Source organism: Telmatherina bonti (assembly GCF_933228915.1).
Source record: "Telmatherina bonti genome assembly, chromosome: 11".
NCBI classification, from domain to species: Eukaryota; Metazoa; Chordata; class Actinopteri; order Atheriniformes; family Telmatherinidae; genus Telmatherina; species Telmatherina bonti.
In genome coordinates this window covers 39025780-39040690 of record NC_136629.1, presented here as the reverse complement: position 1 = coordinate 39040690, position 14911 = coordinate 39025780, and the positions used below count along the sequence as shown (strand labels likewise).

At 45.5% G+C, this 14911-nt stretch overlaps 1 protein-coding gene across 1 annotated transcript in view; it reads left to right on the top strand.

The window, feature by feature from the left end:
• itsn1 (intersectin 1 (SH3 domain protein)) overlaps positions 1-14911 on the top strand; it is a 119664-nt gene that overhangs the window by 28636 nt on the left and 76117 nt on the right. The window contains exons 12-17 of the mRNA XM_079249009.1: positions 6539-6678; positions 6805-6927; positions 11958-12107; positions 12864-13004; positions 13119-13206; positions 13582-13721. Coding sequence (XP_079105135.1) covers positions 6539-6678; positions 6805-6927; positions 11958-12107; positions 12864-13004; positions 13119-13206; positions 13582-13721 — 782 coding nt within the window. The remainder of the gene's footprint in view (positions 1-6538; positions 6679-6804; positions 6928-11957; positions 12108-12863; positions 13005-13118; positions 13207-13581; positions 13722-14911) is intronic.

Genomic DNA, 14911 nt, shown 5'->3' with positions numbered 1-14911 from the left:
AGTTTATTCCATGCTGTCTAATAATTTTGCCTAAAGGGAGCAAATATAGCGTGAAGAGTACTGGTCCAAGTACAGAACCTTGAGGAACTTCATGACTTACTGTAGTTTGTGAGGAGGACTTGTCATTTACATGAACGAACTGAAGTCTATCAGATAAATATGATTTAAACTAGCTAGGCTGGACGTGCTGACGTTGCGGTAACGTATTGTGTCATTTCCTGTTTCCCCAGCGTGTATCACTGCGGATTGCTACGAGCCGTTGGCTCCTTTAACTTCTTTCTAACTTATATCTATTGTTAACCAACCACTCACTTTAGCGCACAATATCTTCCCAAACCACTGTTCTATATATTGCATTTATTTTTGGGATCTTTGGCTTTCTGTTTACTGACTTAAACAGCTCAAGCACTCGGTTTTAGCATGGCTGCTAGCTCTCTTCCCACACCCCGGTCCCCTGCCTTTTCTTGCTCGGTGTGTCTGATGTTTAGCTACTCCTCCGCCTCCTTTAGTGATAACGGTAGGTGTATTAAGTGTAGCAGCTTGGCAGCTTTGGAGGCAAGGCTCTGTGAGTTAGAAGCCCAGCTCCGCACTCAGTTAGGGAAGCAGTTAGTCAGCAAGCCCCCATTAGCCAGTGCGGAGCTACCAGCCAGGGCAGCTAGCCCACCTAGCGGTCCCTCAGCAGTTCCCGCGCAGCCGGGAGCCGAGGCGGGCTGGACGATGGTCAGGCGGAAGCGTAGCCCCAAACCAAAACCCACTGGCCACCACCGACCTGTTCACGTTTCTAACAGATTTTCCCCGCTCGGCGACACACCCGCTGAGGCAGAAACCCTGATTATAGGTAGTTCCATAGTCAGAAACGTGGCTCTAGAGACACCGGGGACCATAGTCAAATGCATTCCTGGGGCCAGAGCGGGCCACGTCGAATCGTATTTGAAACTGCTGGCTAAGGCTAAACGTAAATACCGTAAGATTGTAATTCACGTCGGCGGTAACGACACCCGGTTACGCCAATCGGAGGTCACTAAAATTAATGTTGCTTCGGTGTGTAACTTTGCCAAGAGCATGTCAGACTCCGTAGTTTTCTCTGGTCTCTTGCCAAATTTAATCAGCGATGACATGTTTAGCCGCATGTCATCCTTCAACCGCTGGTTGTCTAGGTGGTGTCCCGATAACAACGTGGGTTTTATAGATAATTGGAGCGCTTTTTGGGGAAAGCTTGGTCTTATTAGGAGAGATGGCATCCATCCCACGTTGGATGGAGCCGCTCTCTTATCTAGCAATATGGACTCTTTTATTAGTCAGCTAAATTGACAACTCAGGGTTGGGACCAGGAGGCAGAATTGTAGTCCTACACACTTTTCTGCAGCTTCCCACCTGCCGCCGCCCACCCAAAACCCCATTCCGACCTTATACAACTTCCCAGCAGTAAGAATTAAACAACACAAAAACACTTCTGGGGTTAATCGTGAAAACCTCATAAAAATAAAAACAATGGATCTAATAAAATCTGAAAATAAGACAATAAAGTGTGGCCTACTGAATATTAGATCCCTCCCAAATAAGTCTTTATTAGTCAATGACTTGATAGGTGATCACCACATTGATTTATTCGGTCTTACGGAAACCTGGTTACAGCAAGAGGATTATGTTAGTATTAATGAAGCTACGCCAGCTAACTATTTAAACTTTCACATTCCTAGAACTACAGGCAGAGGAGGAGGTGTTGCAGCTATTTTTCAGTCAGAATTATTAATTAATCCTAAGCACAAAACTAACTATAAATCCTTTGAATTCCTGACATTAAATTTATCTCACCCAAAATGGAATTGAGAGAAACCGCTCCTTTTAGCATTAGTGTATCGCCCACCTGGACCTTACTCCGAGTTTCTGACCGAATTCTCTGATCTCTTGTCTGAGTTAGTGCTGACTACTGATAAGGTCATTGTACTAGGTGATTTTAATATTCATGTTGACGATGAAAATGATAGTTTAAACATTTCCTTTAGCTCTATTCTAAACTCAATTGGGTTTTCACAAAATGTCCATGGAGCCACTCACTCTCATGGTCATACTCTTGATCTGGTTCTAACATCTGGTATTGAGACTGATAAGCTCAAAGTATTTCCTCAAAACCCTGTCTTGTCCGATCACTTCTTATTAACCTTTGAATTCACTTTATTTGATTACTCACTGACCAAAAATAAATTCTACTATAGTAGATGTTTATCAGACAATAATATTACAAAATTTAAACAATCAATTGAATCAATTTTTTCCCCTCTACCATGTGTTAGCATGACTGAGAGTCCCCCTTTAAGCCTTACTCCTGCTCAGATTGATCAACATGCTGATACTATAACAGCTTCAATGCGTACAACCTTGGATAATGTTGCTCCCCTAAAGAAGAAGAAATTAGGTAAGATTATGAAGGCTCCCTGGTTTAATTCCCAGCTTCGAGCTCTAAAACAGGCGTCAAGGCGTTTGGAAAACAGATGGCGTTCATCAGGACTAGAGGAGTCTCGCTTAACCTGGAAAGAAAGTTTAATCGTATACAAAAAAGCCTTACGTACGGCAAGAACAGCTTATTATTCATCATTGATAGAGGAAAACAAAAACAACCCTCGGTTTCTTTTCAGCACTGTAGCTAGGCTTACTAGGAGCCAGAGCGCTGTGGAGCCATGTATTCCTTTCTCACTTAGCTGTGATGATTTCATGTATTTTTTCAGGAATAAAATTGACACTATTAGAGATCAAATTCACAATACTCTTCCTTCTACCTATAATGTTGAGCCTGTTGTGGTCTCCGAAGCATCCTTAGAACCAGGATCTGACTTGTGTCTAAATAGTTTCTGTCCTGTCCAACCCTCTGAATTAACTAAAATAATAGCTTCATCTAAACCATCCACCTGTATCTTAGACCCTCTCCCAACGAGCCTCTTTAAGGACATTTTCCCTTTAATTAATACATCACTACTAAATCTTATCAATATGTCTTTAGTGACAGGATATGTACCACAATCATTTAAAACTGCTGTAATCAAGCCTTTACTTAAAAAGCAATCTCTGGATCCAGAGGTGATAGCAAATTATAGACCTCTATCTAACCTCCCGTTTATGTCCAAAATTCTGGAGAAAATAGTTTCAGCTCAGCTACATGCCCACCTGAGCAGAAATAATTTATGCGAAGTTTCAGTTAGGATTTAGAGCTCATCATAGCACTGAGACAGCATTGGTGAAAGTTACTTATGACCTTCTTATGGCCTCAGACAAAGGACTTGTGTCCGTACTTATCTTGCTTGATCTTAGTGCTGCATTTGATACAGTCGATCATAACATTCTGTTACAAAGACTAGAACAGGTGATTGGAATTACAGGTACAGCGTTAAGCTGGTTTAAATTATATTTATCTGATAGACTTCAGTTCGTTCATGTAAATGACAAGTCCTCCTCACAAACTACAGTAAGTCATGGAGTTCCTCAAGGTTCTGTACTTGGACCAGTACTCTTCACGCTATATATGCTCCCTTTAGGCAAAATTATTAGACAGCATGGAATAAACTTTCATTGTTATGCAGATGATACTCATATATACTTATCCTTTAAACCAGATGAAACAAATCAGCCCAATAGGCTACAAAATTGTCTCATAGACATAAAGACTTGGATGTCTAGAAATTTTGTCCTCTTAAACTCAGATAAGACTGAAGTAATTCTCGTTGGATCTGAAAAACTCAGAGCTAAATTTTCCGGTTTTGTAATGAACCTGGATGGCATTACTTTAGCTTCCAGTGCTACAGTGAGAAACCTTGGAGTAATATTTGACCCTGACCTGTCCTTTGGCCCACATATTAAGCAGGTTACTAAAACAGCCTTCTTTCATTTACGTAATATAGCCAAAATTAGGGACATTCTGTCTCGGAGTGATGCAGAAAAACTGGTTCACGCTTTTGTTACTTCGAGACTAGATTACTGTAACTTTCTATTACTGGGCTGTCCTAAATATGCCCTGAAAAGCCTTCAGCTGATCCAGAATTCTGCAGCCAGAGTCCTGACCAGAACCAGCATGAGAGATCATATTTCTCCAGTTTTAGCCTCTCTTCATTGGCTGCCTGTTGAATCTAGAATAGAATTTAAAATCCTTCTCCTTACATATAAAGCCCTCCACAACCAAGCACCACTATATATCAAAGACCTCATAGTTCCTTATATACCAAGTAGAGTACTTCGTTCGCAGACTGCAGGCTTACTTGTGGTTCCTAGAGTCTCAAAGAGCCGAGCAGGAGGCAGAGCCTTTGGTTATCAGGCCCCTCTCTTATGGAATAAGCTCCCAGTTAGTGTTAGGGAAGCAGACACCCTCCCCACCTTTAAGACTAGGCTGAAGACTTATCTTTTTGATAAGTCCTATAGCTAGGGATGGTTAGCATCCCTTAGTTATGCTGCTATAGGTTTAGACTGCTGGGGGACATTTCCTGATACACTGAGCTTCTTTCTCTTTATCTCTTTCTTTTACCCCCCCCCCCCCCCCCCCCCCCCCATAACAGTGTTGCATCATTAACATGTATGTCTCCTGTCTCAGCAGGTCTCCTGGCCGGGAGTAGCAGTTCCTGTTGTCTGTTGTCTTTCTGTCCTCTTCCCCCCACACAGCAGAGGCAGATGGCTGCCTGTCCTGAGCCGGGTTCTGCCGGAGGTTTCCTTCCTGTTAAAAGGGAGTTTTTTCCTTCCCACTGTTGCCAGTGTGCTTGCTCAGGATGGGAGATTGAGTTGGACTCAACTCAATCTGTTGGTTTCCTTATATAGGCTGTTATAAATTGGCTTTTATTATTTTTTCCCCTCTGTCTGTAAAGCGTCTTGAGATGGCATTGCCGTGATTTGACGCTATATAAATAAAGTTGAATTGAATTGAATTGAATTAAACCAGCTTAACGCTTTTCAGAAAGTCTGCTTTGTTTGTGGCTGATGTGCAACAAACATGTAAACTCTGGTCCGTCTAAATGGGTCCTGAGGCAGGAAGCAGACGACAGCTGGAAAAGGAAGTTTTCCTGCATCAACCAAGAGATTTCTTGTTTTCTTTCTTCTTCTTCGGTAGCTGCAGATTCAGTGGCACCTACGGTCAGGAATCGAGCCCTACGGCCCTTCTCACTGCCTCTATTGGTGCCAGCAAGTGCTGTCCAGCTAACTAACTACTGGTGTTTACTAACTAGTAAACACGTTTACTAACAACTAAACATGTTTACTAACAAATAAACGTGTTTACTAACTTGTAAACACACTTGTAAAAACACGCCGGTCTGGTCCTCTCTTCTGCTAAATACTAGTGCAGCGCCACCTCTGGTGGGAATGGGGAGATATTATTCTAATGGTTTGGCTGGTTTCACCAAAGTGCAGCGTGAACACGATCCGCATGGATACACCCCCCTACAGCTGGACCCAGTCCCAAACCAGATAGAGTCTCCAACCGGACAGAGTCTAGCGGACTATCCTGATGGAAATCCACCAAAAGATGCAAAAACTTTCATGTCATCTGAACGTCTTTGTGTGAATCGTGACAAGATGCACATTGAAAGGAAGGAAAACTGCTGACCTGGCAAACATTAGAGCAATGTGACCGTCCAGCTGTTTCCAGCCTGCAGACTGCAGGACTGACCTGGATCTTCCTGCACACGGTGGAACAGATGTCCCGCTTCCTCTAACCAACCACCAGCAGCGTAGACCTTCACCGTCTAGATTATTCACTTCAGACCGGTCAGTGGGAACGTGGCTGGCTTGGATTTCTTTTTTCTGAGATCATTCCAGAGTTTTCCTCCACATTTAGGAAAACCTTGCTGGTGTTGCTGGGAGACATTTCCTAACCAGCGGTACTGTTGTTGTTTATAGACAGAAATATGCAAATTAGCATAAAATCTTAACTCATGCTTCAGTTTAACATTGATTTTCTGTCATTTAACGGCTGATTAACCAGAATAATCTGTCTTAACCATGTTTTTTTATTCTACACGTTAAAGATATGTTCCCCAATCTGTTCAGCACCCTCACCCATTAAACTGATTTCCCCGGACCCTCCTGGTTTCTGAATGCCCCATAAATCTCCTTTTCCACATCAGTCGTCTCCAAAGTGGGACCTTCAGGGCTGCAGTCCTGCAGGTTTCCATCGAGTCTACCTTCAACACACCGGACTCATCTTAAATGCATCCAACACCTCATAAAGACTTGTGTGCGTTGGAGCAGGGACACATTGAAAACCTGCAGGATGGTGTCCCTCGAGGACCGGAGCAGGACACCTCTTCAGACTTGCTTTTGTTAATGTGTCACAGATCAGCCTGCAGACACATCGCTGACACTCGTCTCTTCAGTCGACTGGTGATGTCTGCTTGCAAAAGGCTCCAATAAGACAAAGATAATTCATTTACATTTATTCTCTTTCTGTACGGATGAAAGAACCGTAGTGGCCTTCAGTTTCTCCTCCTCTCGTCTAAATATATATTAGTATAGCAACATCTTTTCACAAGTTCCATGTGTTTGCTTACCGCCATGCTCACAGTGACGTTTGAAGATAAGAAGAGGGAGAACTTCGAGCGAGGGAACCTGGAGTTGGAGAAGAGGCGCCAGGCTCTGCAGGAGCAGCAGAGAAAAGAGCAGGAGAGGCTGGCAGCGCTGGAGAGGGAGGAACAGGAGAGGAAGGTAGACCCGTTTCTCCTTTCCACACTGTTTGCACAGTTTAAACTGGTTTAAGGCTCCATCAGCCACCAGTTGCATTTAGCACTGAAACCATGTGCTGCATGAGAAATAAAGTTGTTTGTATTTCAGGAGCGCGAGCGCCTGGAGCAAGAGAGGAGACGGCAGCAGGAACTGGAAAAACAACTTGAAAAGCAGAGAGAGCTGGAGAGACAGCGAGAAGAGGAGAGACGCAAGGAGATCGAGAGGAGAGAGGTATGTAGAGGAGTACGGTGATTACCTGCTGCATGTGAGGCGGACATCTCCACCGAGATAGGATGATAGGAAACAGCCACATCTCCACCGTGATAGGATGAAAGGAAACAGCCACATCTCCACCGAGATAGGATGATAGGAAACAGCCACATCTCCACCGTGATAGGATGAAAGGAAACAGCCACATCTCCACCGTGATAGGATGATAGGAAACAGCCACATCTCCACCGAGATAGGATGAAAGGAAACAGCCACATCTCCACCGAGATAGGATGATAGGAAACAGCCACATCTCCACCGTGATAGGATGATAGGAAACAGCCATATCTCCACCGTGATAGGATGATAGGAAACAGCCACATCTCCACCGTGATAGGATGATAGGAAACAGCCATATCTCCACCGTGATAGGATGATAGGAAACAGCCACATCTCCACCGTGATAGGATGATAGGAAACAGCCACATCTCCACCGAGATAGGATGATAGGAAACAGCCATATCTCCACCGTGATAGGATGATAGGAAACAGCCACATCTCCACCGTGATAGGATGATAGGAAACAGCCACATCTCCACCGAGATAGGATGATAGGAAACAGCCACATCTCCACCGTGATAGGATGATAGGAAACAGCCACATCTCCACCGAGATAGGATGAAAGGAAACAGCCACATCTCCACCGTGATAGGATGATAGGAAACAGCCACATCTCCACCGAGATAGGATGAAAGGAAACAGCCACATCTCCACCGTGATAGGATGATAGGAAACAGCCACATCTCCACCGTGATAGGATGATAGGAAACAGCCACATCTCCACCGTGATAGGATGATAGGAAACAGCCACATCTCCACCGTGATAGGATGAAAGGAAACAGCCACATCTCCACCGTGATAGGATGATAGGAAACAGCCACATCTCCACCGTGATAGGATGATAGGAAACAGCCACATCTCCACCGTGATAGGATGATAGGAAACAGCCATATCTCCACCGTGATAGGATGATAGGAAACAGCCACATCTCCACCGTGATAGGATGATAGGAAACAGCCATATCTCCACCGTGATAGGATGATAGGAAACAGCCACATCTCCACCGTGATAGGATGATAGGAAACAGCCACATCTCCACCGTGATAGGATGATAGGAAACAGCCATATCTCCACCGTGATAGGATGATAGGAAACAGCCACATCTCCACCGTGATAGGATGATAGGAAACAGCCACATCTCCACCGAGATAGGATGATAGGAAACAGCCACATCTCCACCGTGATAGGATGATAGGAAACAGCCATATCTCCACCGTGATAGGATGATAGGAAACAGCCACATCTCCACCGTGATAGGATGATAGGAAACAGCCATATCTCCACCGTGATAGGATGATAGGAAACAGCCACATCTCCACCGTGATAGGATGATAGGAAACAGCCACATCTCCACCGAGATAGGATGATAGGAAACAGCCATATCTCCACCGAGATAGGATGATAGGAAACAGCCACATCTCCACCGAGATAGGATGATAGGAAACAGCCACATCTCCACCGAGATAGGATGATAGGAAACAGCCACATCTCCACCGAGATAGGATGAAAGGAAACAGCCACATCTCCACCGTGATAGGATGATAGGAAACAGCCACATCTCCACCGAGATAGGATGAAAGGAAACAGCCACATCTCCACCGTGATAGGATGATAGGAAACAGCCACATCTCCACCGAGATAGGATGATAGGAAACAGCCACATCTCCACCGTGATAGGATGATAGGAAACAGCCACATCTCCACCGAGATAGGATGATAGGAAACAGCCACATCTCCACCGAGATAGGATGATAGGAAACAGCCACATCTCCACCGTGATAGGATGATAGGAAACAGCCACATCTCCACCGAGATAGGATGATAGGAAACAGCCACATCTCCACCGAGATAGGATGATAGGAAACAGCCACATCTCCACCGTGATAGGATGATAGGAAACAGCCACATCTCCACCGTGATAGGATGATAGGAAACAGCCACATCTCCACCGTGATAGGATGATAGGAAACAGCCACATCTCCACCGTGATAGGATGATAGGAAACAGCCATATCTCCACCGTGATAGGATGATAGGAAACAGCCACATCTCCACCGTGATAGGATGATAGGAAACAGCCACATCTCCACCGTGATAGGATGATAGGAAACAGCCATATCTCCACCGTGATAGGATGAAAGGAAACAGCCACATCTCCACCGTGATAGGATGATAGGAAACAGCCACATCTCCACCGTGATAGGATGATAGGAAACAGCCACATCTCCACCGTGATAGGATGAAAGGAAACAGCCACATCTCCACCGTGATAGGATGATAGGAAACAGCCACATCTCCACCGTGATAGGATGATAGGAAACAGCCACATCTCCACCGAGATAGGATGAAAGGAAACAGCCACATCTCCACCGAGATAGGATGATAGGAAACAGCCACATCTCCACCGAGATAGGATGATAGGAAACAGCCACATCTCCACCGTGATAGGATGATAGGAAACAGCCATATCTCCACCGTGATAGGATGATAGGAAACAGCCACATCTCCACCGTGATAGGATGATAGGAAACAGCCATATCTCCACCGTGATAGGATGATAGGAAACAGCCACATCTCCACCGTGATAGGATGATAGGAAACAGCCACATCTCCACCGAGATAGGATGATAGGAAACAGCCATATCTCCACCGAGATAGGATGATAGGAAACAGCCACATCTCCACCGTGATAGGATGAAAGGAAACAGCCACATCTCCACCGTGATAGGATGATAGGAAACAGCCACATCTCCACCGAGATAGGATGATAGGAAACAGCCACATCTCCACCGTGATAGGATGATAGGAAACAGCCACATCTCCACCGTGATAGGATGATAGGAAACAGCCACATCTCCACCGTGATAGGATGATAGGAAACAGCCACATCTCCACCGTGATAGGATGATAGGAAACAGCCATATCTCCACCGAGATAGGATGATAGGAAACAGCCACATCTCCACCGTGATAGGATGAAAGGAAACAGCCACATCTCCACCGTGATAGGATGATAGGAAACAGCCACATCTCCACCGAGATAGGATGATAGGAAACAGCCACATCTCCACCGTGATAGGATGATAGGAAACAGCCACATCTCCACCGTGATAGGATGATAGGAAACAGCCACATCTCCACCGTGATAGGATGATAGGAAACAGCCACATCTCCACCGTGATAGGATGATAGGAAACAGCCATATCTCCACCGAGATAGGATGAAAGGAAACAGCCACATCTCCACCGAGATAGGATGATAGGAAACAGCCACATCTCCACCGTGATAGGATGATAGGAAACAGCCACATCTCCACCGAGATAGGATGAAAGGAAACAGCCACATCTCCACCGTGATAGGATGATAGGAAACAGCCATATCTCCACCGTGATAGGATGATAGGAAACAGCCACATCTCCACCGTGATAGGATGATAGGAAACAGCCATATCTCCACCGTGATAGGATGATAGGAAACAGCCACATCTCCACCGTGATAGGATGATAGGAAACAGCCATATCTCCACCGTGATAGGATGATAGGAAACAGCCACATCTCCACCGTGATAGGATGATAGGAAACAGCCATATCTCCACCGTGATAGGATGATAGGAAACAGCCACATCTCCACCGTGATAGGATGATAGGAAACAGCCACATCTCCACCGAGATAGGATGATAGGAAACAGCCATATCTCCACCGAGATAGGATGATAGGAAACAGCCACATCTCCACCGTGATAGGATGATAGGAAACAGCCACATCTCCACCGAGATAGGATGATAGGAAACAGCCACATCTCCACCGTGATAGGATGATAGGAAACAGCCACATCTCCACCGAGATAGGATGATAGGAAACAGCCATATCTCCACCGAGATAGGATGAAAGGAAACAGCCACATCTCCACCGTGATAGGATGATAGGAAACAGCCACATCTCCACCGAGATAGGATGAAAGGAAACAGCCACATCTCCACCGTGATAGGATGATAGGAAACAGCCACATCTCCACCGAGATAGGATGATAGGAAACAGCCACATCTCCACCGTGATAGGATGATAGGAAACAGCCACATCTCCACCGTGATAGGATGAAAGGAAACAGCCACATCTCCACCGAGATAGGATGAAAGGAAACAGCCACATCTCCACCGTGATAGGATGATAGGAAACAGCCACATCTCCACCGTGATAGGATGATAGGAAACAGCCACATCTCCACCGAGATAGGATGAAAGGAAACAGCCACATCTCCACCGTGATAGGATGATAGGAAACAGCCATATCTCCACCGTGATAGGATGATAGGAAACAGCCACATCTCCACCGAGATAGGATGATAGGAAACAGCCACATCTCCACCGAGATAGGATGATAGGAAACAGCCACATCTCCACCGTGATAGGATGATAGGAAACAGCCACATCTCCACCGTGATAGGATGATAGGAAACAGCCACATCTCCACCGTGATAGGATGATAGGAAACAGCCACATCTCCACCGTGATAGGATGATAGGAAACAGCCACATCTCCACCGTGATAGGATGAAAGGAAACAGCCACATCTCCACCGTGATAGGATGATAGGAAACAGCCACATCTCCACCGTGATAGGATGATAGGAAACAGCCACATCTCCACCGAGATAGGATGAAAGGAAACAGCCACATCTCCACCGAGATAGGATGATAGGAAACAGCCACATCTCCACCGTGATAGGATGATAGGAAACAGCCACATCTCCACCGTGATAGGATGATAGGAAACAGCCACACCTCCACCCTGGAGAAGATGATATGTTGTGCAAAATAACGTCTGATTACAATATGCTGCAATGGTTCAGCGCATGTCTTTTATTTGCACTCCTTTAAGCTGTTCTGCTGTGTTGTGAAGTTAAACCCGAGCTTTGTGTTTCCTGTGTTCTCCAGGCAGCTAAACGGGAACTGGAGCGCCAGCGTCAGTTGGAGTGGGAGCGGCAACGTCGGCAGGAGCTTCTGACTCAGAGGAACAGAGAGCAGGAGAGCATCGTTCTGCTGAAGGCCAGGAAGAAAACCCTGGAGTTTGAACTGGAGGCTCTGGTGAATAAAAAGTCCACGTCCAATCACAAAGCTGCGTACACACAGTAAACATGGGAACGTAGCGCTTCCCAGTTAAACAGCTGGACAGTAAACATGGGAACGTAGCGCTTCCCAGTTAAACAGCTGGACAGTAAACATGGGAACGTAGCGCTTCCCAGTTAAACAGCTGGACAGTAAACATGGGAACGTAGCGCTTCCCATGTCTTATGTTGTCAAAGCAAACAGCTGTAAGCTGGTGAGGAGAGCCAACACCTGCATGGTCAGTCCGTCAGCTGGTCATTCTTACCTGAAGTTTACATAAAAAGAGCTGGCCTGGTGGTGGTTGGGGGGGGGGTGTAGGTGTTAAAAGACCTCGAGGCAGAGTGGAGGACCGCATGTCTCACCGCACTTTTCCTGGTCAAGATAAAAAATAGGCCACCAGTCCCCAAAAAGTCATAAATAGATAAAAAGTTAAAAAAAAAAAAAAAAAGAAAGAATAAGTCAGTTGTAAAAATGAAGTTGTTGCTTCTGGCTAAAGTTCCAGCTTTGTCCAGTTTAAGTTGTTCCCTGGTGAGTGGACTCTAAAAGGCTTTTCTCTACCTGCCTTCAGGTGCTGGTTCACCCAGACATGCTTGCAGCAGGACAGAGAAGAGAACACGCTTTAGTTTTCCTGTTAAAATATTATTTCATCACATTAAAAGTGAGAATCAGGACTAAGAAGGAGAGTAAGGCAAGCATGGACTGATGTGTTTATCGGCTTCACATCCTGCTTCTCAGAATGACAAGAAGACGCAGTTGGAGGGAAAACTGAAGGACGTTCGGTTCCGACTGTCGGCTCAGCGGAGGGAGGTGGAGCAGACCAACCAGACCAGAGAAACACGGATTGCTGAAATCACGTTGCTGCAACAGCAGCTGCAGGTTGGTTAAACACACACACCCATCAGACCCGCTTAAAATCCTCCACGTTAAATAAAATGCAGCTGTTGTTATTTCCGCTGGTATCTTCATGTCCCGTCTTCTGCTGACACGCAGGACTCCCAGCAGTGGCTGGGGAGGCTTATTCCTGACAAACAGAGTCTGAATGACCAGTTAAAACAGGTTCAGCAGAACAGTTTGCACCGTGAGTACTACACGCACACACACACACACACACACACAGAGTTTAGTCCTGTCCATCTGTCATATGCGAGTTGCTTTGGATAAAGGTTTCTGCTAAATGACTGTAGGATAAAGTTTGATGCTTTTCTCAGCATTTCCAGCAGTTGGAGTTACTCCAACCTGCATGGCACGTATTAGCATGTGGTCATCGAGCTGAGGCCTTGTGATAGGCTGGCAGCGTGTCCAGGTGGGGCGAGGCTTTCCTGCGAGCGAGATTAAAACATGGAAGGATGATCAAGTTGCTAAAACTGCAGTTTGTCATGAAAGTAATTTCCTGAGTGGATCGGAGCATAACCGGCTGAACTGATGCAGTCTCGTGCTGTCTTTGTGCTTTTAGGCGACAGTCTGTCATCTCTGCAGAAGGCTATAGAGCAGAAAGAGAGCAGCAGACAGCAGCTCAGAGAGCAGCTCGATGCTGTGGAGCGGGAAACCAGGGCCAAACTGCTGGAAATAGATGCTTTCAACACACAGCTAAAGGTTAGTGCACGGCATATCTGTTTCAGGACAACAGGAGAAGTCGAGCCTGTTAGGCTGCAGGAACACCGCCTCTCAGTCACATGTTAGACAAGCTTTTAAAGTGTCAGAAATGATCGGATATGAATCAACACGACTTCAACGGAGGATATTTTGTAAGCTTGTAAGATGTCCATGTGTAATTACAGAATGAAATCGTTTCATGTTTTTGTTTTTCTGCCAGGAAAAACACACTTTGAGTGTGGATGTTGAATATTCGCCGAATTGGGAGGAAAATTCTTTTAGTACTCACTCAACTCAGATAAATTTTACTATATTTTAGTAGAAATGCTGAACTTTTAGAATCTCCCAAGTTGTGACACTCAGATAAATAAAACTAACATTTATCTGATGGACTATAACTAGAGATGCACCAATCGATGGAGCGTTTCTGTCGGCTGCAGAGTATCTGATCCTCTGCAGGGGCTGTACGGTAGTGTCAGAAAGACGTGTATAAACAGATTCTTCTTTCAGATAAAGGTTCGGGTGGAAGATCTCATTTTTACCTCGACATGTTGCGACTGTCAGCTGCAGTCTTCCTCATCTTCATCCTAGAGCTGCAACGTGTCATTTATCAGCTGTTTGTCCTGGGCCAGGACGTCCAAACTCCCCATGACACACGAAGTATCCGTAGTCAGAGGACTTAGGAACGGGCCAGTTTCATAACGGAGGAAGGAGACAGACAGAAGGAGGTAAAATGTATCCAATATGGGTCAGAACGAAGAGAAACAACGAGTCATCAACTAGAAAAACAGACCAGAAGCAAAACAGCAACATGAAACCAAAACGGTAACGTAGAGACCATGTCATCCATCAGAGGCTTTACAGAAGCAATGAAACAGTAAAGTACCACCACACATTCACTCAGAGAGAAAAAGCACGACAGGAACATTTCCAATCAGCCGTATCGGATCATTCAAACGTAATGACCACATCGTGGACGGGAAAACGTGCACGCCACTGGGTCAGAGACTAACTACAGAAGATGGATCAGGGAGGCCATAGACATGATAAGGAAGCCTTCGTGCTCTCGCAAACCTGAGACTCTCATCCAGATAACACCAAGCAGTGGGAGGCGTGGTCAACCTGGTGGATCTGTTCAAGTCCAACGGGTTGGCCACACCCACCACTAACAACTGATAAACGACACGTCG